Source organism: Pituophis catenifer, unplaced genomic scaffold (assembly GCF_029215685.1).
Source record: "Pituophis catenifer annectens isolate HBS135680 unplaced genomic scaffold, rPitCat1.0.hap2 SCAF_9, whole genome shotgun sequence".
In the NCBI taxonomy this organism is placed as follows: Eukaryota; Metazoa; Chordata; class Lepidosauria; order Squamata; family Colubridae; genus Pituophis; species Pituophis catenifer.
In genome coordinates this window covers 31,766,726-31,783,232 of record NW_027256889.1, presented here as the reverse complement: position 1 = coordinate 31,783,232, position 16,507 = coordinate 31,766,726, and the positions used below count along the sequence as shown (strand labels likewise).

The following is a 16,507-nucleotide window of genomic DNA, read 5'->3' as shown; positions in this document are numbered from 1 at the left end:
CTGGGTGACTTTGGTAGCACAACCCACCTCACAGGTTTGTTGTGGGGAAAATAGGAGAAGAAAAGAAATATATTTGCTGCCTTGAGATGTTGATAAAGATAATAAAGGCAGGATCTAAAATAAATAATAAATAATAAACATCATGAAGGCATAACCCCCTCCCCCAAATGCTTAGCGAGGCATCTTTGTGTCACAGTAAACAGGGCATGAGCCCCCTATGGGAAGAAGTCAAAGCTATGGGGAAGTGGAGGGTACAGAGTGCCTATACTGCAAGTGGTAGTTGTGTCATAGTGAAGAAAGGCCAACACACTTCCAACTGGCAGTGTGCGTGTTGGGGAAAACAGAAGATCCGGCTTTCCTTCCAGGCCTTGATCAATCAGACAGAAGCCTTTGTCCTGTGCGCCTGAAGCTTTTTGCAGGGAAGCCCTTTGTTGGGCTTCACACATGCAACATCATTCCTGCCTTGACCCAATGACCTTGGGTCATTCTGGAAGGGTGGTCCCAAGAGCCTCGTACACCCGTGAGTGACGCGGGTGATGGTGAGATCTGCCTGCTTGGGGAGGAAATAAATCCCCGACTGTCAGAAGGCCTATCGAGCGGCTTCCAGCATGCCTGGGAACTTGGAGCATTTCAGCAGAGGGCACTCCAGACTGCGAAATCTGGTCCTGCCAAATTCCAGGCACATTTCTGGTGGCATTTTGGAAGCTTGGTAATATGTGCGCAGGGCCTCGTAACTCACGGAGTTTGTGCTTGTGTTATACCATGTGCATATAAATTTAAAGAATATGCAGGCAGCTGTGGCTAATTTAACCCAGGACTATTTTATCCATGTTCCTCTTTATCATCAAAAGCCCTTCTTTCATCTTCATTAGTGTTAAAAACCGACCCGCCCCTAGGCAAAACCTGCTTAGTTCAATCTCTTTCTGGGCAGGGCATCCTTCAAACTCTGTTTGGACTTGGACTTTGGATACTTTGTCCCCTCAGCAATTCCCCACCCATCCCTTTCTCCCTTGAGATTAATAAAAATGTTTCAACATTTGCCCTGTCTTGTAAGCAGTTTCCTTTTGTATTTGAAAAAGACTGGCCTTAAATTAATAGGCCCGAGTCTCTATAAATCTGCACTTTTTGCTCACAGCTGTGAGACCATATAGTAATTTAAGCAATAGGAAAGGCGCATTAGCAACCTCTGAATCAGGAACATAGAAACCAAACACAAATGCCGAGAGTTTGGGCCCTCAACTGGGTTGGGCTGTTGTTCCCTAGCAAGAGTCGTAGAGAGCCGGAGGGTCCAATCTGGCTGGTTGGCTGTTTGCTTCATGTTGCAAACAGGGGAGGATGAGTATATTTGGCAGTGAATACAGCCCCCCCCCCCGCCCCAAATGACTGGCTCCCCCACTAGGTATGTCCTGGAAGAGATTCTCAAGAATCAGTACCCTTCTCATCTCAACCTAGGAATCTGCAAAGGAGCTCAATCCACCCTTTGTCAGAATGACATATGGCCCATCAGATTTACTGTGACTGTTTAAAAATAAAACAATAGTCACATTTCACAATGAAGTTGCTGCTGCACTAACATGGAGCGATCCAGTTCCAAATGACGTTTCCATTTCTCTCTCAATCCAAAGGGGGAAAAATGGAGGAGGAGGTGCTATACAGGCTGCCTTAAGCTCTGGGAGGAATGAGGGATATAAGTTTGAGTAAATAAATATGAGTATCGCCCAACTAGTTCTTACCACAGAGCAAGAAGTTGATTTTTGCACATGTGATTTCACTGAATGACACCGATTTTGAGGCCAAAAACATTTTGTGGCAGGCATTGGGTTATTTATGAATTCTGCTTTCAAGAGTTTTCTTGCTATTTCATTTTTGATTTTTAAATCCCTGCTCAGTCAGTCATGCCTTAGTTACCCCGTCTTGATTATTGCAAGATGCTCTACATGGGGCTGCCCTTGAAAAGTACCTAGACGCTTCAATTGATTCAAAATGTGATGGCCTGCCTGCTTTTGTGCTGGCCTAGATGTACACACATCGCCTCTCCTGTGGGAGCTGCATTGGCTGGCGATTTGCTTTCAGGTCCAATTCAAGAAGCTAGTTGTCACCTGTAAAACCCTACATGGGTTGGGGCCAGGTTATTTGAAGGACTGCCTTTCTCTGGTCAAAACTCCCCGACCCACATCCAGAGTGAGGAGGCAGGAAATGTTACAGGACCCTTCTCCTAAAGTGATCCATTGAGTGGGACCAAGAAGAGCCTTCTCCCTCCCTATGGAACATCATTTCCATGGAAATAAGATTGGCCCTCACTTTGACACTTTCACAAGGCCATAAAGACCTGGTTTTGCCAAAGGACCTGGGGACCCGAGTGGGATGGAGCTATTAAGTGGCTTATTTGATAGTTGTCAACACAGGGATGGAGGGTTATTTTTTTATTTTTGTCAGCTACCCAGAGTCACTGACAGTTTGACACCCCCAATTTCTTAGCTTCTTTTAGAAATGGTCTTAGTCCAGATAGGAGGACAGTGTTAGGGCAAGAAGTTAGGGTGGGTGGGAGAAGGGCCACGTCTTTGGGGGAATTCAAATCTAGAAGGCTCTTTTTGTGGTTCCCCAAGGCAAGACTCTGACCCGTTTTTCCTGCTCTCTCTTCATGACATTGTCTTGTCTCATCCCCAACCCATGACCATGGAGGGAGTCTAATGCCATCCTTTCAAAGTTGATGCTTGATTTTCCTAGCCCATTCGGTCCCCTGAGTCTGCTACAGATCCCCTTCTCTGGGGCTGCTATGGCTGCAATAGATACCGGACAGCCAGCTCCTCTCGGCCTGGGGCTGGGCACTCTCTTGGAAAGGGAAGACAGCAGCATTCTACGTGTGTGTGTGTTTATGCTTCTCTCATTTTCCACAGCTTCAGTTCGCAGAAATCTCATGTTGCTGTTTTTTATTTCCTTATATTTTACTATAATTTCCCAGGACACACAGAGAATTGCTAAGTGTCGTCCTATTTATCAGCACAGCCTCTGGACTAGCTTCCTACAATAACTATTGTCCAGGGAAAGAGGGTAGCTCAGTAACCCCTTGCCAGAAAGTGCTTGGTGAGGCCAGCTGCACTCAGTCAATCGTTGTTGTACACCTATGGAAGTGTGCTGCAGCGCACCCATTTCTCCTGGGCAGATTTGGCCACCCGTTTTGCAGCATTATTTGGGGATGAAGCTCACTTGCCATCCATTTCACCTGGTGATCTCCTCCACCTATTGTACCTGTCCACCAAAATATTTTTACATTCAGGTTAGCGCTCTTTCAGAAAATTACTCCAGCTCTGCTCAGAAATTACCCGGCCCGGGTGGTGGAAGACAGGCCGTGTCTTTGGACATTGGGAAAAGGGCCACTCCTACTTCCCGCACACTTTGCAGCCCCTGTCACCTGTAGGATGGGCATCCTACAGGTACTAAATCTGCTATTCTAGCTCCCCCCCCTCTGCATTTATAGATTGGCTGGCCTTCCCCTGGGAGGTGATGCCAGGGAAGGCAGTGAAGCCTAGAGGTCATCCAGCCCTCTCCTTGGCCAGCAGCTTTTGCTAGCCACGGAGCAAAGTCCAACCAGCCCTTGAGGTTGCTCTAGGTATGGGCCCCTTTCCAGCCGTGCCCGAGGACCAGTTTGGGGTGTGATGCAGGTCCCGGACTGGGAGCAGGGAGAAGGCGACGGTTCCCTTTTCCTCCCCGCACGGCCCACCTGAAGAGGAAAATCGAGCGGGCAGCACTTTGGACTTCCGACGACGCCCGCTCGAACACAACCAAACGCAAAAAACGACGGCAAGAAGCCAAGGACGGCAAAGACACGCAGGCCGGCTCGGCTCTTCTTCAGACCACCTTCTCCCCCGGCAACCGCTGCTGGTCCCCCCCCCCCGACTTCTGCCGCCGCCGCCGCCTCCTCCAATCCCGGGAGCGCGGCTACCTCGCCGGAGCAGCTGGGGCGGCGACCCCCCTTCCTGGCCGCCGCCCACCTGAGCCCCGCCTCTAAATTGCCCCCCTCCGCCCGGCTTCCTGGAAACGGGACGCTCCGAGCCGAGCCCGGAGCCTCCCCAGCGCAGGAACCAGCCCCTCCGGCCCGAGCAGGGAATCCTCGGGCTGTCCGCTCGCCGATCTCCGGCCGCTCTCGCTCCCTGGGAGGCCGCCACTCTGGCAGAAGGGAAGACGCTCTGCACGTGCTCAGAGACCCGGCTCCCCTTGGTTCCTCCTCGAATCACGTGCGCACGTTGCGCCCGGAAGTCCGTCTTCCCGAGTTGGGGCATTTTCTCGAGTGGGACGCTCCGGCCGCTTCTTCGGGGGGCAGCCCGCCCGCCGCCCCCGAGAAGGCTCGGATAAAGAATAGCGGCGACCGTGGAGCATGTGCAAAGTACTTTGTCCCTCACGCCGGCCCCCCTCTCCGCGCGCCGGCCTTCGGGGATGAAGGGGCAGGACTTCCCGGGCGGAAGGCGTGCCTGGCTCTGCGGCTCCAGCCCCTGCACCTTTCGGCCGAGCCTCCCCCGCCAGGCGGACGCCTTCCTCCGCTGAGCGGCCCCGCGCAGCCCCGCCGTCCCGGGAGATCGCGAGCGCGGGTGCCTGAGGCGCCGCGGACAGGGAAGCCGAGCCGGGCGTGGCAGGGCAGGCGGGGCGGCGGCGGCGTTCCGGTTGCTCCGTCCTCTTCGCATCCCGCGCCGGAGCCACTACGATGCTCCCCGCTGCGTCGGGCGCAGCCAGCCCCGAGTCGGACGCGCCTCTGCCGCCGCGCCCAGCCGCCGGGCGCCCCATCCTCGCCGGAGGTCCAGCCGGAGCCGGAGCCTGAGCCGGGCACGCTCGGCCGCGCCTCGCCCGCCTCCTGCCCAGGATGCTGACCTGCTGCCTTGCCCCGCGCCCGCTGCTGGCCCGCTCCTGCGCCTCCGCCGCCGCCGCCGCCGCCCTGCTCGGAATCCTTTGGCTGCACGCCTGCCGCGGCATGCCCCATGTCATCCGCATCGGTGAGCCAGGCCGGGGGGGGGGTCGGGTCGGGCAGGGCGCCCGAGTTGTGGTCCCCGGGGCGGGCGGGAGCGCGCGGCGGGCGTCGGCTAGCGGGACGTTTCTGGCACGGGCAGGTTCGGGCTCCGCCGGTCTCCCGGCTGTTTCCCGGCCGGTGTGGTGCGCTGGGAAGACGGGCGCCGCACCGGCCAGGGCTGGGACCACCCGCGCGCCCTTGACGGGGAGCGCAGAGCCGGCCGGTACGCGGAGCGGAGTTTGGCGGGGCGGCCGGGCGGAGTGCTCCGCGCCGGCAAATCCTGCAGGACTGCGCCGGGCCGCCGTCCCTTCTTACGGCGGCGGGGGTGACGGAGTAGCCCAGTCTATAAGGGGGGCCTGTGCCGGTCTGTCCCGACCCCCCTTTCTCCGACGGAGAAGTCTTCGTAGGGTCGGCCGAAGGCTTCAGGACGGCGAGCCGTATGCCGGGGGAAAAGTGACCGGGAAAGTCGGGGCTGTCCGGGCGACTTAATTAAAACCTCCGCAGCCTCCCCGTTTTGCTCCGGGTCTCTTAATCCGCGCGGCTGCTCGGGGTTCCTCCGGCGCAAGTTCATTGTGTAGCCGAGTTCGGAGGGTGGGCGAATGCCAGCCTGTGCCCTACTCTGCGACGGAGCCTCCTGCCAGGGCCGGGCGCGGACCGCCGGCCGGGCAATTCCGGAGCCGCCGAGCCCTCGGCGAAGGAGAGCCCGGGTCGCCTTGGCGTTCTGCGGGGTCAAATGCCTCCAGCCAAGCGGGGTGGGAGTGACGGAGAGCCTCTCCCTTGTCCAAACTCAAAGTGTCCGTGGAAGTGTTTTTTCTTTGTGGCTGGCGGGCCTGCAGGGCCGGTTCTCCTTTCTCAGGCGGTGCGGAAGGCGATGGCGGCCCCGGCCTTTGCCCCTCGGGCGGCGGGAGGGGGGCGTTCCCCGCAAAGGTGTGTTTCCCTGCTTAAGCCACGGACTCCATGCGGTCCACATGCTGCTGAGAAAGGCTCGCCGACCCGCCGGTGGTTCTTCCGTCCCAAATCCATGAGCTCTTTCTAGCCTTGCCGTTGACCTTCCTGTGCTCTGCAGTGGGGCCCAATCCTTTGGCTCGGCGCGCTTTGCGTGGGGCACCAGCCTAGAAGTCGCAGAGGGGCTGCGCGGGGCTTGCTTTGCCCTGATTTCAGGGTGGACTGGAAGGGCACAAGGCTGCTCTGGGACTGGGATGGTTCTTTTATTCTAACGGCTTCAGGCAAAGGAAGCCTCCTTCGGGCTGAAATGTTGCAAATGCAGCTGCAAATGTTTTGGATGAGAGCCCTTCATTTTAAAAAGTAGGTTCAGATTTTGCTCCGAGAAAACATATATTGATTTTTGGGAGGATGGGTGTTTATTGTGTGTGTGTGTGTGTGTGTGTGGAGGGGCACAGGGTTTTTTTCTTTTCTCATCTGTTCAGTTGTGTCCAGTTTTCTGAGATTGCCTGGACAAACCCTTGCAGTCGTCTTAACCAAGGTTTTTCAGAAGTGGGTGCCATTGCTTCCTTCCTAGGGCTAAGAGAAAATGCCTGGCCCAAGGTCACCCAGAAAGAGTGACCTGAGGCAGGTCTAGAATTTGGGGTCTCCTAGTTTCTCATCTGGTGGCTTTACCACAGCACCAAATTGGCTCTGTAAAGGTTGGGTCATATAGGCTTAAATTTGGAATCTGAGAGGACTTTTTAGGAAGGGCAGTTGGGGATTTGATCTCACTTGATCCAGGTTAAGATAGTTTGGGGTGGAATTTGGTCCAGTGAGGGAGGTTTTACAGAAAGAAAAATGGATCCTTTGCGTGACTAGAGATTTGGCATTCTGCTCAGGTGGATCGCTTTCAGGGGCTCCTGCTGTTGTGGCTGCTTTCAGGTGCGCCCCAGACAGCTTCATCCATATGGGAGGAAGATTCTTTTAGTCATTGTCATGTTCCAGCTCTGTGTTGTTGGTGGTACTGGGTTCAAGGAGCTGATATTCCAGGTTTTTTTTTTTAAAAAAATTAAGATTAATAATCTCTCAAAATCCCTTTTTGTCAAAGTGCAGAATGAAAAGAAAACTCAACAATGACAAGAGAATTTGTAATAACTGCAGCGGTTTCAGGTTTAGATCAAAGCCGGCCCGTCTTTCTGATGCTTTTCTGCCATCTTTCCTTTTCTAAGAAATGAAGAATTTCTTCTATCCTGCATTCTTAATTGGTTTCCTTCTTTTATAGGCACATTTCAAAACAAAAGGGCCATAAAAAGTTGCATTTAAAAACAAAGCAGCTCGCTGAATTTTGATGGAGCTGCCAAATAAATGGCTATGAGCTTTGATTCTGGGCAAAACACTATAGAGGTGTAAGTGTTTGTGGATTTTTCTAGTTGTTAAATTATTTTTCTTTTCTCCAGCAAGACAAAGCATCTCTCTATTTTTCAGTTGTTTCTAAGAAATCTTGTTCTCTGTGACTAAATCAACTCAGATGTTTTTATATTTAGGTTTTCTTGTAGAATGTAATTTTGAGCATAATCCTTTTTAAGTACCATTTGTAATGTCTGATGGAGAAAATGTAATTGCTGTCACAGGAATGGAGGCAGCAAATCCACACATGGCAGAGTTGAATAACCTAATTGACTTAAGTGCTATTAGCTGGTGTCACGGAGGAAGCTTCTTGTATTTGGTGAGTGCTTTGGAAATCACCCTGTCTGGTTCTTTGCGGGAGTATAAAGCCTCTGGCTTGGTCAGGACCTTGAAGAGAATTTCTCGCCTGCTCTTCTTCTTTACTCCAACTTCTGCGCCCTCCGACAGCAGCACCAAAGGGGCCGTTTCTCGCACCGTCTGCCTCCTTGCACTCCTCCACATCAGAAACCATCAGAAGAAGGCAAAACTCTGGCAAACAGAAATAGCAAGAGCCTTTTTAATTATATTAAGCCTTGAAATGTCACATTTGATATTTTGATAGCTGAGGCAAATAATTAAGCAGATGGAAGCTTCGGCTGAAAATTATGCCTTGTTAAAATGGGTCAGATATTTGTGGAGTCTAGAAAGGGGTAGGAGGAAGAAAGGGAAGAAAGCCATCTCCGTATCCTGGGCAGATTCGTAACCTTGGCAAGAGGCGTGTCACGGCAGTAGCAGCAGCAGCAGCAGCAGCAGGCCCCCTTGTGTTCACCCACCGCGGCGTCTCCACCTTTCTCTGCATTGTGCTTCAGACTGGAAGGGTCTGGAGCCCAGCCAGGAGCTCTGGCGAGGCCCTTCTCTTCTGGAAGGGCAGCACGGCTGGCTCAGGCTGTCGCCTCTTGCAGGAGAGGCATCTGCTGCTGCGCCATCTCCTGCTACTGCTGTAGGGAGTACGGAGACGGGATTGTGTAGTGGGCATCTGTAGCAGCTGGAAAAGGGGCCCCAGTTGTGAAACATTCAGGGTGAAAGAAGAGACGAGGCAGGCTGAAAAAGAGATTGTCCCGCCTGTTGTTTGGATAACGTACAGGGCACGCAGGAAGAGAGGCGTGTTGGTGTTTGTGGAAATAAAATACCTCGTTCGTTATTGATGTACACATGATCAATTTCAATTCATGTTTCCTTGAAAATGGGTTGATTATTTTCAGGATTTTTCCTGTTTGGAGGATTTATTTTCTGTCTCTTTATTTATTCAATTTTATTTATTTATTTGTTCAACTTGTATGCCGCCTTTCTCCGAAGACTCATGTTGTTTCCCTGAAATTTTCTTACACATTAATAATAATTTCACTGTTGTTTTAATAACATCCGTTATTAAAAAGAAAAAAAAATCTGTTATTTAAAGAAAAAAAAGTCTCACAGGCTAAAATTGCGATTAAGAACTCACCGAAATTCAGCTTTTAAGTGGAAAGATCAGAGAAAATAAATCAGGGGGCCAATGGTGCCTGTGAGCTCTGAAATCCATAGCATAGGAATGTCGGCTCTGCATTTTTTGTGTCAAGGCAGATCTCTGAAGGGGAGCAGTTTGAAAATGATAGATTTTCTCCCATATCTGGACCAGCAAAGGGGCTCAAAAGGCTCCCTTTGTTTTTCATGCAGTATTGAATTCAGCACTGAAATTTGTCCCGCTACAAACCTGGGTCAGTGCCTTGAAAAACAATGACTTGACTTCCATTCGGCGGAAGCATAATTGAAAATCAATATTATTGAAGTCAAGCTGGCGTGGAAATGTTTGTAAAAGACTGGGGTGCTCAGGATAATTTTCCGGGAGGGCAGTTCCACTTCAGAGCCAAACTAGCCAAACTGGAAGCGGAGCTAGCCTCTCCTCTCCTCTTGCAAGGCAATGGTTTCGTATCTCTGGGCTGCTGCTGGCAAAGCCCTTGCTCTGTGTGCCGCTGAGGCACAGCCCTTTCAGAGAGGGCAAAGTGGGGGAAGAGAGACCTGGCAGGCTGGTGTGTGTGTGTGTGTGTGTGTGTGTGTGTGTGTGTGTCTTCGTTATATGGCAGACATAGCCTGAAGAGAGTTGGGGGTGTGCTGGTCACCCTCCCACCTGCCCCAGGCAACCAGCTTGAGACACCCCCCTCCCCCAAAGGCCTGGAACAGATCACCTAGGTTAGGAAACGTTACCTTGAGGAGCTGCTCTGCTAGCTCCAAGTGCTTCCCAAAGATATTTTGAATCCCAGCACAGAGAAGGTAGCCAACAGAAGCAACATTCTGGCTACTTGAACAATGGGAGAATCTGGAAACATCCTGTGATTTATTTTTTTTCAACTGTTGGGTGATAGTGTTGGAAAACAGAATCTTTGAATGTGGAGGAAATTGCCTAATATTTTAAATGCTGAAATAAATGTAGACTTCCCACAGACTTTTCATCCACGAGGAAGAAACTAGGGAGAAGATGAAGTGGTGCTTAATCTGTCGAAATGAAAGGAGCCATCTTTCTTTTGTACCTGCCAATATTTAGATGTACTGCCTGGATGCTGCTGATAATCCTGAGGCAAAAGAGTCTGATTTTGGTGAACCACCAAATTAAAGCAAATCTGCAAATGAATCCACAGAGGCCTTTTCACAGTTCTTAACCCCTCCTTGGTATGGACACAAAACTGATGGAGTTTATAGCAATAATGAACTGGGTTCTCATGTTGCACGCATTCCTTGCACATAAAAGAGCCCAGAAGAACCTGGAAAGTTAATGCAGAGTCCTGTTCACTGTTGACATTCTGACTCCTTTGGGGAGTTATAAATTTAGAGGAAAGTCCCAGCAGGTAGTAAAATTGTCTTTATCTGCAAAAACTTTATCTGCGGAGCAAATTCACGAGTTCCTTAACACGAGCAGATCTAATCTTGCCTCGGGGGGATTGATTTCTGATCAGGTGAGGATCTTTGTATTTTTATGGAGATTGTGAAAGCAGCTTTCTGAGGCTGATGCTGGTCAAGCTTTGAGCCGTTGGTCAGCCGCTCCAGGTGCTCTTATTTTGGTATGAAGGCAGGTGGGGAAATGCTGGCTAGCGAGATGAATGTCAGGCTAAAGCGTCAAGAGGGCCTCTTGGTAGCCAGCGGCTGTAGTGACTCAGTCCTGATTCTGCAGCCTTCAGGAGGAGAGGCAGCCAGCCTTGAGACGGAGTCAGGGCTGCGGTGGGAAAGCCGGCTACTGTTTTTTCAAAACCAAACAGCTGCTTTCTGCAAATGGCTACGGCTTCATTCTAAGTATGCTGTGTTAGGCTAGTTTTTTGTGCACAAATCCCAGGTAATTTCTGATAGTCTAGCCAAGCTCTGTGCATGTATACATGAGTGTTGTGTTCCCATCCTTCGTGCTATATAGAAGAATCTACCTCATGAGGCTGGCAGTGAATTTTCACCATTTCTCCCTAGTGAAGCCTGTGTTTTTGTGTTTGTAATAAATCCTTGGTTCGACTGTGGCTTAGAGAGCTCTGCAATCCACTCACAGATTAATGTGGTCCATCTTGTCCTTTTAACGTGATTCCAAGTCCTCTCCAGCTCCTAGTTTGCCAGTTGAGATGAAGCTGATCTATTGCAGAGCCCAGGGCAGGTTTTGAATCACAGCAGCTGCTCCAGCTGCCGTGGACAGTCAGCAGAGGGCAGGTGTGTGTCAGCTCTTGGTTGGCTCATTGCTTCTTGGCCTTTGGCTAACATCAAGTGTCTCATACCTAGGCTGGTACCCTGTCTCCCACTCCCAAAGCAGCTCAAGACAAGATGCCCTCAAGTCAAGCTCAACGTCTGGAGACTGGACTGTTGGCTTGGCAGCGTCTGTTGTGGCCCAACTTCTTTTGCTGCCAGGATGCCACTGGCCCAACTTGCTGTTTCTTTACAGAGATGGGCAGAAAATATGCCAGACTTTGCTTGTTTGCCACCTAATATGGTGCATTTCTAAGCTCTTGTTGCAGAAACAGGTTCGGTTTTTAGGTAATTGTATTTTTTTTTTAATTTGATTTATATGCCGCCCTTCTTCAGAGACTCAGGGCGGCTTACAAGGCGTTAAGTAATAGCCTTCATACTTTTGTATATTTATACAAAGTCAGCTTATTGCCCCCACAAACTGGGTCCTCATTTAACCTACCTTAGAAAGGATGGAAGGCTGAGTCAACCTTGAGCCTGGTAAGATTCGAACCTGCAGAAATTGCAGGCAGCTGTGTTAATAACAGGGTGCATTAAACCACTGTACTACCAAGGCTCCTTGAAATTCATTTTATTTCTTCAACTCTAAACAATGCAGACCCCCTCTGTACTTTGCAACTGCTCAAAAGTTTGTAGAACCAAGGGTGACAGAAATGAGAAACAATTTGAAAAACATGGGGGGAAAGCCCCAAGAGATTCTGGCTACAGAGTTGAGCCGCCAACCTCCTTAGTAAACATTTTGCAATTCCTCCTCCCGCACTCCTCATCAAAATTGTCTTTCTACATATGGTGCTTTCTTCTGCTGTTCAACTTTTTATTGTCTCGACACAAAGCACATTTTTTCAGGTCATGTGTTCACATTCCTTCCTCAAGATTTTGCACATGTGAAAGAGAATCTGAAGAATGGGAATTCCTGTCTATTGGATATTACACAGACTATGCCAAGAATATGGCATCCAGCTCTGGGCTCTACTTTTTAGGAAGGGCTTCGACACACTGAACATGAGAGAAAGCAGCCGAGGGAATCCTGGAAACAAAAATGTAATGGTTGGAGGTGTTGGGTCTGCTTAGCTTGGAGAAGACCTACTAGCTGGACCTGAAGGGCTACCATCTGGAAGACAGGGCAGAATTCTTCAGAGTTTTTTTTACAGAAGACAAAACAAGAAAGAAGGAGCAAGGAAGCAGAATTTGCTTGCACATCTGAAAAGGTTGCAGAGGAATAGACTGCATTGGGACTGTCCTTTGCTGGAAGTGTTGGATGATCATCTGTCAGGGATGCTGCTGCTGCTGCTGCAGGGGATTCCTGCACTGGGCAGAAGGTTCGACTAAATGGTCCAAGATGCCTTCTACCCCCTCCCCTCCTGCACAATTTTGTGGCTCAGCAAGGGTCAGAGGCTGGGCCAATCCAGGTTTTTTTCCCCTCTGTGATCCTCTGCCCCCCCCCCAGTCTTTGCTTGCTGGAGGGAGAATCCTGGAGGCCCTGGGAGCCTCAACTAGACTATACTCAAGCCCAGGCTGGGTCCCCCCCCCCCCCGCTGAAATCTGAAGTTCTGACTAAATGCCTTCCAGGTTCAATATTAGCTGCCACCCTTGCATGAGAAATCTTGCTGCTTTCAGAGGCCCCTTTTTCTTTCACAAATCTGTGGTGCAAAACTCCCAGTGTGACAACTTGGGTAATGGATAACAGTAACAGAGTTGGAAGGGACTTTGGAGGTCATCTACTCCAACCCCCCGCTCACACAGGAGACCTATACTAGGGATTTGAACTGCCGAACTGCCAACATTTCTGATCATCAAACTCAGCATCTAGGTGTCCTGGAACAACTTGTCCCTTGAGGGATCTGAGCAGCCCATGTTTCAGCTGAGTTAGGTGTAAGAGAGTCGTGGCCAGAAAGTAATTGGTAACCAGTGCTGGCTGCTCGGTTTTCAGAAGTTACAAATAGAAGCACAAAACTGAAGTGCATGTGGTGCCCAAATGAAGATGAGCCTTATGGAGGATATCTTGCCACGTCTTGGACTTGATGCAGTCAAGGCTAAGCCCAGACAGTTTATGCAGGTCCGTTTCTTTCTACTACAGTACCTGAAGCTCCAGCAGCAGCAGGGCATAATCTTAGTTTATGTATTCTCATTCAGCATGTGATTGAATCCAGCCAGTATTTTTTTTATACAGCTGAGGCACTCCTGCAAACAGAGATTGTGTATTCCAAGCATCTCAGCTGCCTGACCAAGAATTAATATTTCAAATTGTCCTATAATTCCCACAAGCTGCTCTAGGATGAGTTTCTGGAGTGAACGTTTCAATGTTGCATCTTTGAAATCATAAAACTGTTGCCATAAGAGGCACTCTTATCCGCAAGGCCAGTTCTGCTTTGTCCAGATTATTAGCTGGAAAAGCTGGGTGAAGGGGTTCTCCTTATTCATCTATCCACATTTTTCAAATCACCTGGCTAAAAAGGGGCTTGCCAAGATTGATTGACTTCATCTGAGAGCCGAGGTGGCACAGTAGTTACAGTGCAGCACTGCAGGCTACTTCACCTGACTGCTAGCTGCACTTCAGCAGTTCAGATATCACCAGGCTCAAGGTTGACTCAGCCTTCCATCCTTCCGAGGTGGGTAAAATGAGGACTCAGATTGCTTGGGGCAATGTGCTGACTCTGTAAAACTGCTTAGAGAGGGCTGTAAAAGCACTATGAAGCTGTATATAAGTCTAAGTTTTATTGCTATTGCTATCTTCCTCTGAAGCCCACCCAAAAATAAGGCCAGTGGATCACTGCGGTCTCCATTGGTTCTGGCTTCTCCTCCCAGGATTCTGGTGAAGGAAATTCTCTCCATTGGGAAAACCATCATAGGCTGGCATTATACTATTTTCATTGCTGCAAAGAGCTCTTTGCTTGGATTGTAGTCTGCACTTGGGCAAATTCACTGCAATTTTCCCAGCCTGCGTTCTTTCTATTTCATTGCTGACAATGTTGCTTCCTTCCTGACTCCATTCTGCGTCCATGACAGATATAATTGCCTGGGGTGTCCTTCTCCCCACAATTAGTTATTGTCAGCCACTGAAAAGTCTTTCCCTGCTGTTTGCTAGTAGCGCAGGTTTAGAGTAAGCATATGATATAGTGAACAGGTTTGAATTATGGAAAAGGAAAGGAGTCTCTGCAGATTTTTCTCTGCTAGTCGTTGCCGACTCTAGGAGATGGTGCTTATCTCAGGGGTGAAATCCAGCAGGTTCTGACAGGTTCTGGAGAACTGGTAGCGGAAATTTTGAGCAGTTCGGAGAACCGGTAGCGGAAATTTTGAGTAGTTCGGAGAACCGGCAAATACCACCTCTGGCTGGCCCCAGAGTGTGGTGGGAATGGAGATTTTGCAGTATCCTTCCCCTGCCACGCCTACCAAGCCACGCCCGCAGAACCGGTAGTAAAAAAAATTGGATTTCACCACTGGCTCATCTCCAATTCAAGACATTGAGCCATTGTTGTCTGAAGATGTAGCCAGCATGACATTGTGGAGTGGTGCTTTCTCTCCATCGAAGTGGTACCTATCTACCTACTTGCATTTGCATGCTTTCAAACTGCTACCGGTAGGTGGGCAGGAGCTAGGCGAAAACTGGTGCTCACACCATTGTGTGATTCTTGAGTCTTGAACCCAGCTATCAAGCTCAGTGTCATAAGCACTGAGCCATCATGCTGCCTAGTGAATTACGGAAAGAGGTATGCAAATACTGAATGGAAGTAAGTTGCTGAATGCAGGAAGAACAGATATGATGGAAGTAGAGCATAAATGGGATTCTTGACAAATGAGTCATAGAACATAGAAGAAGGGACTTGGAAGGGACTTCAGAGGTCTTCTGGTCCAACCCCCTGCGAGAGCAGGAGACTCTAATACCATTTCAGGCAAATGGTTGTCCAGTCTTTTTTTTGAAAGCCTCCAGTGATGGAGCACCCACAACTTCTGGAACGAAACTGATCTACTGATTAATTGTTCTAACCATCAGGAAATTTCTCCTTAGTTTACAGATTATGCGATGTTGTTGGTTGAGAACCAAATGAGCAATGAATGTCAAATAGATTGTATTTGACATTGTAGATTGTAAACCAACAATGGTTTGAAAATTAATGAATCAAAGACCACAAGAATATGTTTGAAAAAAGAATGAAATGGATAAGTTATACCAAAAAGGCCAAAAGAAAGAAAGAAGCAGCAGCAAAAGGAAGAATTTTTTTTTTAAAATTTGATTTATATGCCGCCCTTCTCCGGAGACTTAGGGCGGCTTACAATGTGCTCAGCAATAGCCTTCATCCTTTTGTATATTTATACAAAGTCAGCTTATTGCCCCCACAAATTGGGTCCTCAGTTTACCTACCTTAGAAAGGATGGAAGGCTGAGTCAACCTTGAGCCTGGCGAGATTCGAACCTGCAGTAATTGCAGGCAGCTGTGTTAATTACAGGGTGCATTAAACCACTGTACTACCAAGGCTCTTTGTGTACTTTATACAGTAGAAAAATGGAAAAATGGATAAGAAATGATGTGCAAATGCTGATAGAACTATAGTAGATAATATGATAATATTTGAGTTACAACCATTCACTTAGTGACCGTTTGAAGTTACAATGGCACTGAAAAAAGTGACTTATTACCCTTTTTCACACTGTTGCCCTGTGGTCATGTGAGCAAAATTCAGAGGCTTGGCAACTGGAATATATTCATGATGGTCGCAGTGTCCTGGGTCATATGATCCCCTTTTGCAACCTTCTGATAAGTCAATGGGGAAGCCAGATTCACTTAACAGCTGTGTTACTAACTTAACAACTGCAGTGATTCACTTAACATCTGTGACAAAACTCACTTAACAACTGTCTTGCTTAGCAATGAAAATTTTAGACTCAGTTATGGTTGTAGGTCGAGAGCAATCTTTATGTCCATATATTATGAGCACTGAAAATAGTGTAAGAGGTCCTTTGACTTGCTTTGTGATATAAAAGTGAGATCTGAGCCTGTTTGTATGGTTAAAAGGAGAGAGTCTGGCTGGATGAGAGATGAATGTGACTTGAATACAGAATTGTGTAACCAGCTCAAAAGAAATCGCTTAGGCGATTTGGCCAGAGAGAGAGAAGACATGAGGATGAATCCCAAAGTATGTACATGATGGAATATGCGATGGGCCAATAGCAGGGCTATCCACATGAAGCCACAGTAATCCTGGAACAGCTCCATCTGATCATGACATTCTTAGACTTCCGCTCCTCTTGATGTTGGGTGGCAGCAATGACAGGGGCAAATAAGGACATGGGCATGGAGGCATCTTCAAACAAATGCTGCCTTTGCATACTTGCATCCTGATAGATGTAAGTAAGTTGGGCACAATGATTTGCATAATGATGCACATATGGCTGTTTACCCCCTCCACCTTAGCAGACTCCCAAGATCATGAAATAAGGAGAACTTTTCTG

General features: G+C 48.9%; 1 protein-coding gene across 1 annotated transcript in view; it reads left to right on the top strand.

The window, feature by feature from the left end:
* The first annotated feature begins 4,855 nt into the window (after window positions 1-4,855).
* GRIK3 (glutamate ionotropic receptor kainate type subunit 3) overlaps window positions 4,856-16,507 on the top strand; it is a 377,710-nt gene continuing 366,058 nt past the window's right edge. Inside the window, exon 1 of the mRNA XM_070950070.1 lies at window positions 4,856-4,985. Coding sequence (XP_070806171.1) covers window positions 4,856-4,985 — 130 coding nt within the window. The remainder of the gene's footprint in view (window positions 4,986-16,507) is intronic.